Source organism: Globicephala melas, chromosome 8 (assembly GCF_963455315.2).
Source record: "Globicephala melas chromosome 8, mGloMel1.2, whole genome shotgun sequence".
In the NCBI taxonomy this organism is placed as follows: Eukaryota; Metazoa; Chordata; class Mammalia; order Artiodactyla; family Delphinidae; genus Globicephala; species Globicephala melas.
Window position 1 is genome coordinate 55,262,647 of NC_083321.1, and position 17,922 is coordinate 55,280,568.

Genomic DNA, 17,922 nt, shown 5'->3' on the forward strand with positions numbered 1-17,922 from the left:
GAAGAATGAGAAACTCCACATAACAGAGAAGTGAACTAGGGATCTTGGTCAGAAAAGAATTTTCCTCTTAATATCAAGTTGAAAAGTCTAAGGATGTTAATATAATTCAAGTCAATATTTAATGGGCATATATCAAGCATATGCTCTACAGGTGGTACAAATAGGGGCCCAAGACTTGGTCTCTCTTTGCTCTCCAGGGCCTCGTCATCTAGGAGAGAGGTGTATATATATACACGTGACTTGCTCCTTGGCACAATGTGTTAAGTGCTAGGAAAGAGTTTCAGTCAACATGCTCTGACATGAACAGGGAAGATCACATATTACTGTGGGGAAAACATTTGAGATTGACGTGAAGAACGAGGCCACGTTCTTCTCCATCTCTTCTTTTAGAGACTCTGATAGAAGGGAAGTAGCTCTTCTACTGTTCTGATTCTGTGACTTTATCAAAAATTAAGAAGCAACAGAACTTGGTGAATTCCAGAGAATACAATCAGAACTGGATATACGCTCTTCTTTGCATCCTCTGTAATACTTTCTGTTCTATTTTAAAAGTAATTTAAAAATTGGTTCATAACTACAAAAATAGTATGAATATATCCTTTTTATTAAAAAGTTGAGACAAACCATTTGGCAGCTCCTTAAAAAGTTAAACACAGAGTTACCATGTGACCTAACAATTCCCCTGGGTCCTTTAGAAAGAATGGGATGGGAAACTGGTTTCCACACAAATCACCCAAGCGTTCATTTTAACAATCACATTAAACTTGTTCAACGAAATGTGATATATTCCCGCAATGGAATATCATTCAGACAAAAAGGAATGAAGTACGCAAATGCTACAGCATGGATGAACCTGGAGATCATTATGTTCAGGGAAAGAAGGTGGACATAAAAGGTCACATAGTATGTGATTCCATTTATATGGACTATCCACAACAGGCCAGTCCACAGAGGCAGAAAGCAAGGGTGGCTGCCATGAGCTTTGGGGAGAAGGGAACGGAGAAGGGAATGGAGAACGGCTGCTTGATGGGTAGCCATGGGGGGGGACTGTTCTGGAATTAGGCAGTGGTGATGTACAGCTGTGTGAATTATACTCAAAACACTGAAGTGTACACTGTAAAATGGCAAATTTTATGGTATGTGAGTTATATCTTAATAAAGTAAACAAGAAAAGAATTGAGACATTATGAAGTCGAAGCCCCTTTGACCATCCCTCCCACCCAAATCCCCACGGGTTACCAATATTTCAGCTTCATATGCGTCCTCATTATAATGCTTATCCCTCACTGTGCCTAGCAGAGGTCCTTGTACCCAGGAGACATTTCAGGCATTTGTTGCACAATAACTTCCTACAAGGAAAAGATAATACTGCTTTGTTCTCTTCAGGATAATATAGATCCCTTTGTATCCACCATCACACAAATGCATCCGTCTAGAAGCAGGCAGCTTCAGACAGTTTACATTAACACCAGGCACACCAAGTGCAGTAACAAAAGAGCATAGCACTTACTGGCTCAAAGCTCACCAACCATAAGTCCAGTTAATAGAAAACCCTGATAGGGACACTCATGCAAATAAGGAGGCACTTTGCCTCTGTCCCCTTGGTTTACAAAGGATTTGGAATAGAAACCAGGCTTGGCAAGGCTATCACTTTGGAGCCCCCAACAGCAAGCTGTAAATAAGTGATTTCCCACCTGGTCAAGTCCAACTTAAACAGAAGCCTTAGACAGTCTCATACAAAGACTTGCCCCCAGAACACTACAATATTGTATCTCTAGTCTTTTTTTGGCAGAGGTTTTTAATCAGGGGGTGCACAAAGTCACATGAATTAACTTTTTAACACAAATCCCTGGGCCCCATCCCTCAGAGGTTCTGATTCATTTAGACCAGAGCAGGCTGGCATCTATGTTTTCTAAAGCACCCCAGGTCTTTTGGAAACAGTGTTAGGAAACTTCAGGAAGAATGAGATGGGAAACTGGTTTCCATGGAAATCATCTAAGCATTCATTTAACAATCATGCTGAACTTGTAGCTGCCCATCAGAAGACGGGTAGCATATCCCCATTTTACTGAAGAGAAAATTGACACTCAAGGATTCACTTTTTAAAGTCAGCAACAAGGACCGGGCAGCACTTAAGAGTCCTGACGATGCACTCACACCTTCCTCAAACAGACTCTCCAGGCTCCCATTATGGTACTGGTGTTGTGAAGATGTGGTCTGGTGGAAGGCAGCTGGTCCATAACTAGTTAAGGTCATTTTACCTGTGCCTCAATGTAATGGAGAGTAACTGTTACAATATTTTTGAAATGTTTCCTAATTTGTGTTCCCTTGTTGACAGAGCAGTTTCTCGTCACGTGCTCTATCTATAAAGTGCCTCCTTATTTGCAGCTAAGTTTGAGTTGGAAAGGAGGATGTGATATAGGAGAAGCCCCAGCCATAGAAGGGGAAGTAAAAGAGAAGCCCACTCGCTCTGGCCTTATGGGGAAGGAAGGGAGTAGAACTGGTAAACAAAGACACAGTCCTCATTCACACACCCCCTCCCCAAATACACATTCCTTCTTGTCACCAAAACCAGTTCAACTTAGGGAGCAATGGAACTGCAGAAATCCTGAGACTCCCATTTCCCATACAGAACATGGGGGTGGCCTTCAGGCTACTGGAGTTCAATCTTCAGCTCTGTGTCAATATATGTATGGGAGCAAGGGCTCGGATGTAGCAGCAGGAGACAGCCAGAAGGATGAGCTTGGGGCAGCAGTGCTCTCTCCCTAAAGCCTGCCTGGCACTCAGGGCGTCTAGAAGTTGCTAAGAGACTGGTGGACCAGCAGAGGTCTGTGGTTGGAGCAAAGAGGTCTCAGTGCACAGGGACTTTGAGACAAATGTCTAGCACCACAATCTCCATAGTGGGTTCCTTCCTGCACATCAATCCCAAAGGACAGACAGGACTAGTTACAACTCAACAGACAACTCCAGGATACATTCCAAACTAGACAATGAAGCAGAGGACACCACACAGACATCGGTATGGATGGCCACACAGACATCCTCTTCTCTCTAACTCACACAAAGACATAGTAAGCATTCTCATGAAGCAGTCAGTAACAGGTATTAAGCATCAACTATTTGCCAGACACTGTTCCGGGTTGGTGAGGACTTGGAGATAAGTGACGCAAACAAAATCCCTGCCCTGATGGAGTTAAGATTTGGGGGTTTAGAAAGGGAAGTGGGCAGAACTCTGAAGAATGAAGTGTTTACTCAAAGGGCTCTGATTAGGAAGTTGAACTTTGAAAAGATTCAAAGGAGATTGTTTATGCTGAAAAATTAAAATTTATAAATTATGGTAGTTTTAAAAAACGGCCACAAATTCTTTGACATTCCATCTGCCAAGAAGTTGGGCATCTATGTTCCCTTTCCTTGAATCTGAGTGGGCCTGAGACTCCTCTGACCACTAGATATGGCAAAAGTAACACTGCGTGACTTCCAAGATGAGGTCACTAAAAAGGCCATGTAGTTGCCCCCTTGGCCACTAAGACCCTCACTCTTGGAGCCCCGAGCCACCCTGTAAGAAGTCTGATTACTTAGAGGCTGCCATGTTGGGAGGAAGCCCAGGCTGCATGTAGAGGCCACTTCCAGACACTCTTGGTCAACAGCCCCAGCTGAATGGAGCCTTTGAGTCATCCCAACCCTGTTGACAGTTATGTGAGTGAAGACACTTTCAGATGCTTCCAGTTCCCAGCAGTGAGGGCTGCTGTGCCGTTCAAGTCTTCTCAGCTGAGGTCCCAGACATCTGGGAGAAGAAACAAGTCCCTGCCATGCCCTGTCTGAATTTTTGACCCATACTATCTGTGAGCTAAATAAAGTGGTTGTTTTATGCCACTATGTTTTGGGCATGCCTTATCATGTCCAAAGATTTATCATGAAGGAAAAGAAACTGGAACAACAGATGTGAACTGACAGAAAAGAAGATCAGTTATATAAAAAGATATGAAACTATATTTTCTTTGATTGCCTAAGCCTGGTTTGAGAGAAACTGTTATCATGGGGAACTAAAGAAATTATAATACTCTTTTGATTGCTAAGAATATCTATTTTATCTATAGTTGCTATAATAGAAAATGTTTTAGTTATTTGGAATCTTAGCAGTCCAAAAAGTATCTGGGTAAGACACCACTCTCTTGTGTAGATTTTCAGTATGGGGCTAACATTCCCATGATGCTATTCAAAGTTGTCCATGAACCCATTTCTGTCTATTTTCCTTGGTGCATGGTGTATAATAAGTATTCAGTAACTTTGCAGAATGACTGATAGTGTCCGAGGAGACAGGGGGCGATATTGCAGACAAAGCAAAGGGATCATGGTGAGTAAAGGTAATGAAGATGGGGTCTTGGGGAGAACAGAGGGGGCCACTTGAATCTCATTCTTAATCCTTCCCCATCCATATACTTTCGCTCGACATTCATGTGCCTGTATCTTTAGACCCTTGATAAGCTGTTCTCATTACTTGAAATGTTCTTCTCCCATCTGTTTGATGAACTCCTACTCATTCTTCAAAGCCCAGCTCCACTGTCATTCTCACCGTAGCTTTCTCTGATACTACCCCTCTTTAAGTGAAATTCCTCTATTCCACTCCCCTGTAACATTATCCACAACCTCTAGCATAGCAGAACACTCTCCATTATATTTAGTAAGTTTAGATGTCCATTTTCTTGGATAAACTGTGAGCTACCAGAGAAAAAGGATGATTCTTACTCATCACCTTACTTCCTGCTTGTGCCAAACAAAAAAAGAAAAATTGCTGCCTTTGAGGAGCCCGTGTAATTAAGGGGAGAGATCTAAAAACACAGTCAAACAGCATCGTCCTAAGAGCTGTATGGAGGTATGGTGGAATGATGTGGGAAGACACATGTCCTTCAGGAGGAAACCAGGAAGTGGCACAAAGCAGATGACATCTGAGGTGGCCTTGAAACCAAATTAAGATAAGAAGCCTGCACGGGGGAAATCTATGGAATCGGAGCTAAAAGGTCTCAGAAGGCAACTGATAAATAAGAGGAAGGGGCTTCCCTGGTGGCGCAGTGGTTGAGAGTCCGCCTGCCAATGCAAGGGACACGGGTTCGTGCCCCGGTCCGGGAAGATCCCACATGCCGCGGAGCGGCTGGGCCCGCGAGCCATGGCTGCTGAGCCTGCGCGTCCGGAGCCTGTGCTCCGCAACGGGAGAGGCCACACAGTCAGAGGCCCGCGTACACGTCTGGTCAGATGTGGTCATTTTTTTCCCTCCCTACTGCTGGAGATTCCCTGCTCAAGTTATTCCAAGCTCCCTTTTTTTTCATACCTAAAACTACTCAATCTTCCTATTTATATCAAAAAGCACCCATCATCTGAACAAGCAACTTGTTAAAAAAATACGAGTCTTTAATATATGAAAATGTATTCAAACCAGTAGCAATCAAATAAATCCAAATTAAAATCAGGGACTACTTTTTCACCGGTCAAATTATCAAGTATTTTCAAAAATTATACTATCTATTATCAAAGAAGAATCAGGGATCAAAGAAGAATCAGGGAAAGCAAAATTCTATCCTTTCTGAGAGGCAGTTTGGTACGATGTAACAAAAACCATGCAAATAACTGCACTCTTTGAATTAGAAATTCCATTTATAGCAATTTGTCCTAAGGATAAAAGTCTTTGCTATAAAGATCATCACAGCATTATTTAAAATAGTGGAAAAGAGTAAACTACCTAAATGTCTAACAAGAGAAGAGTCAAATAAACTTGGCACTTCAATAACTAACAGTTACCGTTTATAGAGTGCTTACAACGTGCCTGGCATTATCATATTTAATACCACAGCCATTTATAAAGTTCCAGTTGCACCAGATTGGCAAATAGAACCCATAGCTAAAAATAGAGAGGAGGTGAGCTTCCCACAAAGTAGACAGCAGTCAGTAACTGAGGCTGGGCTAGTTCAAGGATGTATTAAGAAGCTGTAGTATGAATCCTTTTAATCCAGCCCCCATTTGTGCCCCTGCACTGCCCCTCCCCCTCCACAGCCCACAAAAGAAGAGTAGAGATGGGGAGGAGGAACCCTGGATCCTTTGACCTAGTGGGTCGTGCTGTATTTTCGGGTGGTACTCTCCTTACCCCCACAGTGGGCTCCTCTAAATCAATCAGTTACTGAGTTCAGGGATGCCACAAAAAAAGAATTGGGACAAGAATTTTTAAAAATCGTAATGCTTGGGCTTCCCTGGTGGCGCAGTGGTTGAGAGTCTGCCTGCCGATGCAGGGGACATGGGTTCGTGCCCCGGTCCGGGAAGATCCCACATGCCACGGAGTGGCTGGGCCCGTGAGCCATGGCCGCTGAGCCTGCGCGTCCGGAGCCTGTGCTCCGCAACGGAAGAGGCCACAGCAGTGAGAGGCCCGCGTACCGTAAAAAAACAAAACAAAACAAAACAAAAAAAAGAAGTCCCACGGAGATTGATGGCCTTAAGCCCTGTTGCCAGGTCCCCACCAAAGAGGGCTGTCCATTAGGCAAGTGGGCCCCAGCTGTGGGGTAACAAGAAGGGGAGGGGTTGGCCTAAAAGAGGTTGAAAGAACATAATACCAGTTTCTTCTCCAGGTCTGGAGAGCACGGTGAGAAAGCCTATCCTCTAAGGAACTCACAATCATGGGGGCGGGCACACAGGCAGTGCTGGTCAGGCAACCAGTAAACGTCATCAAGGAGGACCCAAGAGCAGCCAGGTAAGAGACACTTACCCCTGTCCCTCTCCCTCTTGCCCATCCCTACACACCAACCTCTGGGACCTAGAAGGGAGCAGGGAAGAAATACCCCAGACGGACTGTCTTCCCGGCCCCAAACTCTCTGAGGTGAGGAACGGGGAAAAGGAACGGAAAGGTAAAAGAGATCTACCTTTTCCCACGGCACACCCCCAGAGCCACAAGTCTGGTCAGCAATAGCAGTAGGAAAAGCTTTCAATTAGATAACAGTGAAATGTTACAATGGTGCCCTTGCAATAACCCAGAGTGACCAGAAGTCTGTGGACTCTGCCCCAGGTACCATCAAGGGATCTGTCCCCTAGAGGAAAGGAAGATTTTGACAAAGCACAGTGGGGAATTCTGACTAGAGGGGAAAAAAGCATTCATGTCTGCACCCCTCTGAGTTAAAATTATTCAATTAATTGATTAAAGTTACCATTATCTACACTTCACAGATTAGGCAATGAAAGCTCTGAAAGACTGAGAAACTTGCTCAAACCCACAGAGCACAGGGAAGGCTCAGTTTGGATTCCAACCGAGAGCCCACCTCAGAGCCCATGCATTTTACAGTCACACCAGGATTTTTCAAATGGGGTCCAAAGACATGTCATCCCCAGGAATCTGCAAAGCCACTTCAAAATATTTTTCAATATTGAATTTTTATCTCAAGGGTGATCTTAAAATATGTAAATATAGTCTCAATCATGTGAATGATCATCTTACAAGTGAAAGATGCTTCTTGATTACCAGCATTTGCATTTATAATCTAATTCATGTTAAGTATTAAGTTCTCTAAACTTCATAGGCTAATGACTAATGAGAAAGAAGGACAGAGGTGACTGCATATAAATAATGCGGTCATACCAATTAAAAGCCAAATGGCTTGCTATACGAACCAAAGTTTCACTATAGGTCAAACAAAGAAAAGCATGGCACACAGAACAGAAGCTTCCATAAAAATAAGGGCCGGGATTTCCCTGGTGGTGCAGTGGTTAAGAATCTGCCTGCCAACGCAGGGGACATAGGTTCAATCCCTGGTCTGGGAAGATCCCACATGCCACGGAGCAACTAAGCCCGTGTGCCACAACTACTGAGCCTGCACTCTAGAGCCCACGAGCCACAACTACTGAGCCTGTGTCCCACAACTACTGAAGCCCACGTACCCAGAGTCCGTGCTCTGCAACAAGAGAAGCCACCGCAATGAGAAGCCTGCTCACCGCAACTAGAGAAAGCCCACAAGGACCCAATGCGACCAAAAAAAAGAAAAAAAGAATAAGGGCCATATCTACATTTTAAGCAGCGATTTAGTTTCAGCAAAATATCCAGTGTTATTAATGTGAATTATATTGGCTCTGAAGTTAATTTGAAATTTTATAATTGTAGAAGGGCTGTAAGTATACATTTATACCTCATAGTTTTTGTTTATAGACATTTGGGAAACATAATAATAAAGATAATTTAATTCAACATCAAGAACATGTAAAAATGTTTGTTTAAAGTGTCCTTATATTACACATACTTGAGAAGCTCTGTGTTATGTCACATTATGCTTAAGCAACCATTAAAAGCCACGTCTTAGAAGACTGTGACACAGGGAAATATTTTCAATACTCTATAACTTAAAGCATACAAAAGGTGGTACAGTCTCTCTCTGATTTTATAAAGTATACAAAGCACACTGTAGACACAGAAAAGAAGAGACTAGGAAATACACTAAAATGTGAACAATGTATATGCTGTAGTGGGAGTATTACAGGTGATTTTTATTAATGGTGCTACTTGCTTTTTGATAATATTCTGATTTACAATAACTTTTTTATAAGAGTGAAATTTACATATTACCAAATAATTCAACTTTAATAGCCTATCCCATCAAAGTTTCCGAAACCTGCTGCTAAAAGAAAAAAAAAATCACACTTTCAATCCAATTCCAGCTCAAGCTCTTTCTTCTCCAAAGAAATGTAACCAATCTTAAAGAAATATCTGTTCAGACTTAAAAGCATATAAAGTCCTAGTCAACCAATAACTAGGTTTTAGGAACCAGGGCTACAAGGATGAACAGAGGACATGGTGCAGTCTAGAAGCAACCATTCTGGGGGAAGCACAGCATAAATCAAGTTAGTCAATGGTACTAAGGCATAATGACAGGAGCATGGAGAAGGGGTTTCATAATTCATTTTGATGGGGAAGATAGGGCAGGAAAGGCTGCCACAAGGTGACACGTGAACTAAGTGCTAAGAATGCAGGAGAAAATGGGTGCAGAAAGGTAAAATGGCAGATTCCCCGGCAAGTAAAATCTAAACATAGGTCTTGTGACACTGGGATCACTGACCACACTAGACCAATCTCTCCTGGGCTCCTACAGCACTGGTCTTTGCCATTTATATTGTCTGCCATTATAATTCAAGCTGCTTCCCCAACGAGATTGTAAACTCAGAGGGGAATATCATGTACTCCGTAGACCCACTATTCATCAATGATAGTATCTTTAGACTTCTAATGGGAATTAAACTCAACATACTGTAGCCTCTGTTGGTATGCAAAAAATTGTACGCCTATCTAGACTACACCCATTTTTGCCTCTAGAAAATTATATCAAAAGATCAAAACAACAGATTCATTCCTGTAGTCCTCACAAGAATGTTAACCTCTCTACTGATAAACCTTAGCCCTTTCCCTTGCTCTTGCAAGCCAGCAAACCTCCAACTGGTACGTTTTTCCAAGGCAGGCTAAGGAAAGATATGATTGCCTATCCAAGAAAATCTTCCAAGTGTACTGCGGTGATAGTTAATGATATCTAAATCCTGTGGGCTTATCAGCTGGGGTGAAACTCTCAGAAGATGTTGCACCTTTAAAACAGAAATGTGAATAATTAGAAGTAACATAAATGTCTAACCAGGGGAAATGTGAACAAAAGGTACGGTATTTTCACAGACTTTTTTTTTCTTTCTTGTCTTTTTTTTTGCATTTTTGTTTTTCTTTCTTTGTTTTCACACACATGCTTGTAAGACTTATGTACATGTCTAGAATTTGCTTTAAGATATTTGAGCAAAGAAACAGTAAAAGGGATAGATGAAGCCACTGTGATGAAATCCTGATAATATTTGAAACTGAATGTGTGTGACCAACCCAAAAGCACTAAGCACCCCTTAAAGCCCATGTGGTTTCTAGATACCATTTTTAAGAAAAGAAAAGAACTCTTGGAGGAAATGGTTAATTCAAAGCATGGATCAGAAACGTACAAGATAGGCCTGGAACATCCTGTCGTATCAGATAACAAACCTACTAGTAAGGTTATGTCAAAAGGACTCGGAGGCCAACTTGAATAGCCTCCCACTGGCTAAAGAGTACAGTCTGAGCATCAATAAGGACAACAGCCAGAACAGGTTCGAACATGTAAATGTGTGAGCTCATGATGCTCCCCCCAAATACCTTAACTGATCACTTTGAAAGCTACTAAGGAATCCACGCACTGTTTTGACAACTGGTAGATAAATAAAAAGAAGCACGCACAAAGCCGGGGGAGGGGCAGCTGTACATTCCATTATCATTCAAGGCTGCGGCGATTCCATGCTGTCTTTTCTCTGGCACTAAAGTATCCGCAGGGCCAAGTATCAACAAATGAGGCATTGCTTCTTTTTAACATGTGGAAAAATACATATAACATAAAATCTACCATCTTAACCATTTTAAAGTGTAGAGTTCAGTGGCATTAAATATTCACATTGCTGTGCTACCATCACCAACATCCATCTCAAGAACTTTTCGTCTTGCAAAACCGAAACTCTGTACCCATTAAACAACAGCTCCCTATTCTTCCCTCCTCCCAGTTCCTTGCAAGTCTCTATGAATTTGACTCCTCTAGGTACTTCACTGAAGTGGAATCACACAATATTTTTCTTTCTGTGATTGGCTTACTTTACTTAGCATAATGTCACGGAGGTTCACCCATTTTGTAGTAAGTCCATGTATAAAAATTTCCTTCTTTTTTAAGGATGAACAATATTCCATTGCATGTACATCCATATTTTATTTATCCATTCATCTGCTGGTAGACATAAGGGTTGCTTCCAAATGAGAAATTCTGACCCAATGCTAGTGACAAGACACTCAGGAGACTGGCCCTGGAACAGAGCAGTCTCTTTGATGTTGTGAACACAATCGAAGAATCAATCCAGTGATTAGGACCACAGAGCAGAAAGCTGCTAAAAGGAATTTCCATATGGCTATCTGTCCCAGGAATTGGGACCAGAAAGAGCATTTGTTTAAATACTCAAATAACATGTTGATATAAAGCCCTGGCTGCTTAGGATGGTCTAGAAACAAATCTTCAATTCACTCTAGTTTCTGAAGACCTCCTTCTCGCCTGTTCTTTTTTCCCCCCCCAGCTTTATTGAGAAATAATTGACATATAACACTGTGTAAGTTTAAGGTGTACAACAGGTCGATTTGCTACATTCATATACATTCGTATCGTTATCACTGTAGCTTTAGCTAATACCCCCATTCACAACACGTAATTCTCTTTTGTGGTGAGAACATTTAAGATCTAATCTTTTAGCAATTTTCAAGCGTACGATACAGTAACTAAAATTACAGTGCTGTGCATTAGATCTCTAGAAGTTATTCATCTTCTAATTGGAAGTTTGTACCCTTTGATTAACATCTCTTCAATTTTCCCACCCCCTAGCCTCTGGTAGCCACTATTCTACTATTTCTTTAAGTTTGGCTTTTTTTAGATTCTCCATGTAAGTGATATCATGCAATATTTGTCTTTCTCTGACTTACCTCGCTCAGCATAATGCCCTCAGGGTCCATTCAGGTTGCTGCAAATGGCAGAATTTCCTTCTCTCTCATGGCTAAATATTACTGCATTGTGTGTGTATGTATATGTGTGTGTGTATATACATTTTTTCTTTCACATCTTCTTTATCCACTCATCCATTCATAGACACTTGGGTTGTTTCCGTATCTTGGCTAGTGTGAATGATGCTGCAACGAACACTGTGGTGTAGATATTTCTTCAATACCCTATTTTCACTTCCTTTGGATATATACTCAGAAGTGGAATTGTTGGATCATGTGACAGTTCTATTTTTAGTTTTTTGAGGACCCTCCACACTGTTTTCCATAGGGGCTGCAACAATTTGCATTCCCACCAACAGTGCAACAAGGGTTCCCTTTTCTCTATATCCTTGCCAACACTTGTTATCTCCTGTCTTTTTGAGGACAGCCATTCTAACAGGTGTGAAGTGATAACTCATTATGGTTTTGATTTGCATTTCCCTAATGACTGCTGATGCTGTGCACCTTTTCATGCACTGTTGACCATTTTAACTTGTCCGCTCTTCTTACCAGCCTGTATGTTCCCTCTTGCCTACCTTTCCAGTCTCATAGCCCACTACTTCCATCATCCTGCTGACGGTCCAGCAACACCAAACTGTTTTTAGTGTCCTGCACACACTCTTCGGGCCCTTGCCACCTGGCCTCCGCTGTCAGTGGTCTCTCTGGCTGGAAAGCTTTCTTCTCGTGGCTTACTTCTAGTTAGGGCCACCTCTCAAAGAACCCTTTCTTTTTCTTCTTTGTAGTCCCAGAATTTGCGTGCTTGGCACATAATGGCTGCTTGATAAATTACTGAACTAAATTATATTTGTTACATTCACATTCTCTGTTGAGAAGACAAGTTTAAAGAAAAATTCAAGGATAATGGGATTACAGGTAATTTTTATTTATACTTTAATATTGCTCAAATTTTCTAATGATGTGCTGACTTTTCAAATTTACCTTTCAGAAAAATTTAAGAATAATCTGATCAAGAATAAAGCAGAGGAATCAGTCTACCAGATTTGACGATTCATCAGAAAGCTAGAGTTATCAAGAGTATGTGGTATTGCAGAGGGATAGACACATGGGATGATGGATCAGTACAGAGAACCCAGAAACAGGCCCACACAAATTGCCCCACTGCTTTATGACAAAGGTGCAAAAGCAATTCAGTGAAGGCAGCACAGCCTGGTCAACAAATGGTGTTGGAGCAATCAGGCATCCGTTGCCAAGTACGACTACTACTACTACTAATGAATAAAATAAAATTTCAATCTAAGTTTCACACCTTATACAAAAATTAACTTAAAACAGATCATGGACTTAAATGAAAAATATAAAACCATAAAATATTTGGGAGGAAAAACACGGAGAAAATCTCTGCAACTGGGCTAGGCAAAGAGTTCTTACATTTGACCAAAATAATACAACCCATAAAATGTAAAATTGGTAAAATGGACTTTATCCAAATCAAAACCTTTTGCTCTGGAAAGACCTTGTTAAGTGGATGAAAAGACAAGCTTCAGACTGGGAGAAAATATTTGCAAACTACATATTTGATGAGGACTGGTATCTTGAGCATACAGAAAACCCTCAAAACTCAACAGTAAAAAAAGCAAACAATCCAAATAGAAAAGGGACTAAAGACTTGAAGAGAGACATTTGACCAAAGAGAATATACAGATGGCAAATATCATATGAAAATATATTCAACGTCATTGGCCATAGGGAAATGTAAATTGAAACCAATGGGTAAACAGTTAAACAAATGAACTGTAGTACATCCATACTGTGGAACATTGCTCAGCAATAATAAAGAATGAACAAGTGATACTACAAGAACTTGGATGAATCTCCAGAGAAATATGCTGGATGAAAAAAGCCAACCCCAAAAAGTTATGTATTGCATGAATCGATTTATATAACACTCTTGAAATAATAATAATATATTAAAAGGGAGAAGAGATTAGTGATTATCACAGGTTAAGGATGTGGTGGGTGTGGGATGGTAGAGGATGTGACCATAAAAGGGCAACATAAGGGATCATGTGCTGATGGAAATGTCCTGTATCTTGACTGTATCACTGTCAATATATTGATTATCACATTGTACTATAATTTTGCAAGAAGTTACCATTAGGAGAAACTGGGTAAAGGGTACATGGTTATCTCTTCACTATTTTTACAACTACATAGCTTCTACAATTACCCGAAAATAAAGTTAAATTTTAAAAAAAGCTCAGGCTTTGGGACAAAGCTAGGTGATGTTGGGCAAGTCGCTTCCTTTCTCTTAGGGCTGAAATGATTAAATTAAGAGATGAATGATCTAAGCATAGTGCTTGGCACAGGTAAATGCTCAACAGATGGCTATTAAAATGATAATCACTTAGAATTAGTACTTCTACTCTGAGAAGTCAGAAAAAGATAAGGAACCATGCGGATACAGGTAAATATGGAAATTTGGTCACAATATGTGCTGACAGCTACTCCCTAACAGCTTCAATCTTCTTTGTGAAGAAGGCGGCAGTGTCATCCGCTAAGACTGAAGGGATGGATTAACCTTTACTCCCAGAATCTAATCCAGTGCCTGGGACACATATATTTAATAAATGAGCTTATTTAACAAATAAAGTTTCCTTAATTCCATTGTTCTTTAGAATCAACACACAACTTTCTCCAAATTAGCCACTAGGGGGCAGTGCTGCTGCCAATCTTTTCCCCTAAATTTTTTAACTCAGTGAAAATAATAGAAAATTACAGGGCAGTGTGTGTCATAAAGTATTTTTTTCCTCAAGAAGATCTGATTTCAGCTTTATATACATGTATACATGTGTGTGTTCACACCTGTGCACATGCGCGCATGCACACATATATACATGCACATTGCAGCATGATGGGAGGGCTGTTCCTTCTGCCAGCCTCCCACTGCAATCATACAGTGATGCCCCAGAGGCAACACTCACCATTTTCCAGAGGTCATTTTTTTGTAATTCCTCCAGGGCACACAGCAAATCCTGAATAGACCTTTTACACTTTCTTATAATTAATAAATTGGAAAAGACATCGTTGAAGAAATCCCCAAAGCTAATCCTGGTAACATTTGCCATAGCTTCTTTCTTTATTTATTTTTACTCCTACACCTACCTCCTCCCCAAATTATTGATAAAAAAGAAGTAGGTTTTTAAAATTTTTTTAAATAGTTGCAATAGATTTCATAAACTTCTTTTCCCCTTGTTTCAGATTCTTGATACATTCTTATAATGAAGATTTATCAATCTATAATACCACATGGCTATTATATATACCAGAATAAGCAGCAATTTGGGGGTATGTGTTTAGCGATGGGGCTAGGAAATTTCCTAGTTTGGTTCTAGTGAACTTGGGCCTCTAACGAACAGAGGGAGCTGACAGAGGTTCTAACTTAAAAGAGAAATTCTCAAAACCCTCAAAGAAAAGAAGATGTATGGGAAGACTGTTCCCCAAGAGTTTAGGGTTACACGAACCAGCTCAGTTTCAACTAAGGGAAGTGAACTTCCACAGTAGGGGAGACTTCCATTCATACCAATGGAACACATCACACCCTAGTCTAAGAAAAGCTGTTACTAGTTTGGTCTTATGGGCTGGAGCTGCGAGGGAGATGGGAAAAGGCTGAGGTCATCTTATGACTATAGGCTGTCAAGTACTTCAAGTGAGAGAAAAAGGTGGTTGACCCCACAGCCTCTGAACCCAGTTATTTTGAGCTAAAGTTGCTTGGGAACAAAAATACCCAAGAAATGGATCATAAAGAGGGTGATAGAGTTGAAGTAGTCATCTGTCAATGTAGATACAGTGTCAACTTGTTTGCAAACTGTTTCCAAACAAAGTTTCAAGGTTGTTTAGGGTAGTGTTCTAACTTGACAATTAAGAGTCACATTTTTACTGGATACTTTATTCCAGTAGGTGGTATGGAATGGTATTACACTTTTATTGATAGTCTTCAGAAGCTCTTTGGGGCCAAAGATTTTTGTTTTTGCTTTATAGTTGTAAAAACATTAATAGCATTAGTAATATTAATAGTTTTATATTAACCTAATATAAAAATTCACCTTTCCTAATGAACTGATATGGCCCTCAAGAGGAGAAAATCTTTCTTAACAATTATAGTTCTTTGGCTACATGGACGTCTCTGAAAATGAGCTTTAAAACTGAGATGAACACTTCATTGTATCATCCCTACTATATTTAAAATCTATGTCCACTTTAAAAAGTCATGTGCTAAATCCTGAGGTTCCCCCCACCCCCCAGCAAATGATCTAAATAAGAGCCTGACTTCATTTACATACACACTCACTTGCACTCCCAACCACACTTCCTTTGAAAAACAGAATGTCACTTCCTCAATCCAGAGGCCAGAAGTCCCTTGGTTCTGATCTGGGGAGCCAAGACAGGAAACTGGTAAGCTTTTGCCTCTCCCCCCATGGACAGCCACTGGTGCAGCTGACAGAGGGCAGGGTCTATTCAGAGCTCCCTTGATGCACTGCAGCTGGAAGGCAACAGCTCACTTCCATGCTGTGGGAATGATCCCAGAGAGTCCAGCATCGAGAGTCAGTTAACAAGAGCATTTCATAGGAAGGGAAGAGAAGAGGATGGGAGACCGGGACATCTTTTAGCGATCTTAATTCCATTTCCAAACTCAGTCGAATAGCCCAGGACTGATTTCAGCCAATTCTCAGAAACTGGCACCATCTTGTACTTTGACCCCACCAAGCAAGGCATCTTCTGGTGTGTGTGTGTGGGGGGGAAGCCAGACCTCTTCACCGCTCACACCAGGCTGTACGACCTTCCCCAGGATGTTGCCAGCTTCTCACTTAGAAAGGAGAGGCTGTCCCAGCAATTTCAGTAAACACTGTCGGTTAGCACCACCTGGCAACTGAGAACCTTGATCTCTCCCGACCCCAGACCCCAAGGACTGCACAACACAAAACACGGACCAGTTGTAGAAGACCAAACTGCAGTGTCACCATCGGGGGTGGGGGGATGCATGTGAGAGGCACACGGAATAAAGGGAAAGAAGGGGGACAAACAAATGAGTCACTTAATACAAGGACTGCACATGCTGCTGACGCTGCCCATGATGCAGAGGCTGTGGACTGGAAGGAAGCAGGCGGCCACCGGGAGGGGCGGTCAGAGAAAGGGAAGGGGGAAAGGGTGTGAGGCGCCTCGCCCTTTGTGGGGGGCGGGCTGCGCGGCCCCACAGCCTACGCCCCCCTTTACCCCCAGCCCCGCAGGCTGGAGCCGCTCGGCGTTAGTATGGTCCCCCAGCCCCGGGAATCAACTCTTTCGGTCTCCAAAAACAATCTAATACAAACTTCAATACTGGATTTACTTTTACAGGGGGGCTGGCTAGAGAGGCGCCGCCGCCGCGCCCGCCCCGCCGAGAACAAGCCGCAGCCTCAACCTGGTCGCCAGCCCGCCCCGCCCCTCGCAGCGCACCTGTGACAGGTGTGCAGGAGCCTCACACAGCCCCGAGCCGCGGGACCCGCCGGCAGCTCCTCGCACCCCCCCCCACTCCCCGGGGCCCGCCCTCCCCGTCGGCGCCGTCCCTCCCGGAGCCCCCAGCCCCTCGGCCCCCGCTCGCGCCCTCGGCGGCCGCACCCGCTCCCGCCCGCACTCACATAGCGCCTCAACTTCTTCTCGGGGGGCGATTTCCTCAGCCAGCCGGTGCACACTACGTCGCCGCCGCCGCTCATGCTGTCGGCAGCCTGGAGCCCGCCGCGGGGTCGGCGGACAAGGGCGCGGGCGCGGGCCGCTGGGTCAGCCGGCTGGCGGTGCGCAGCTCGCGGGGGAGGGAGGGGCCGGGGCGGCCGGTGGCCGCGGGGCGACGACTAGGCGGCGCGGCCCGGCTGCCTCGCGCGCGCCCGCTCTCCCCGCGCGCACCCGCGCGCTCTCCCAGTCCGGCCGCGGTGGGGGCGCCCCGGCAGGAAGGGCGGCGCGCGCTCGCCACGCCCACAGCCCGCCGCGCCCCCGGGCGGGCCGCCTTCAAAGACGCAAACAGCGCCTCGCGCCTTTGGACCCCAGAGGACCGAGGTTTGCAAGGACGCCTGCGGCCGGCCGCGCCCCCAGGGTCTGGCTTTTTCCCGAAGCCTCAAGCAGTTAGCGGGGCAGGCGGCCGCGCCCCTGGTGGGGGTGGGGTGATGGAAAGGGACTGCGCGGCCTCGAGCGTGAATCGATTTTTCACAGGGGTCGTCAGGAAGGGACCCGAGGGCTGATCCCGTTTCCTATCCATTCCCTGAGTTTCAGGTTTCTGTGGGTCAGGTTCTGGCTGAAATTAGTGATCCGCTTCCCAGCAAGAGTTGCAACTCTCTCGCTCC

At 43.4% G+C, this 17,922-nt stretch overlaps 1 protein-coding gene across 1 annotated transcript in view; it reads right to left on the reverse strand.

Moving 5' to 3' along the window:
- GAB2 (GRB2 associated binding protein 2) overlaps window positions 1-17,388 on the reverse strand; it is a 174,967-nt gene extending 157,579 nt beyond the window's left edge. The window contains exon 1 of the mRNA XM_030835962.3: window positions 17,227-17,388. Within this exon, the coding sequence (XP_030691822.1) occupies window positions 17,227-17,301 (75 nt within the window). The 5' untranslated portion in view covers window positions 17,302-17,388. The remainder of the gene's footprint in view (window positions 1-17,226) is intronic.
- Window positions 17,389-17,922: the final 534 nt, after the last annotated feature.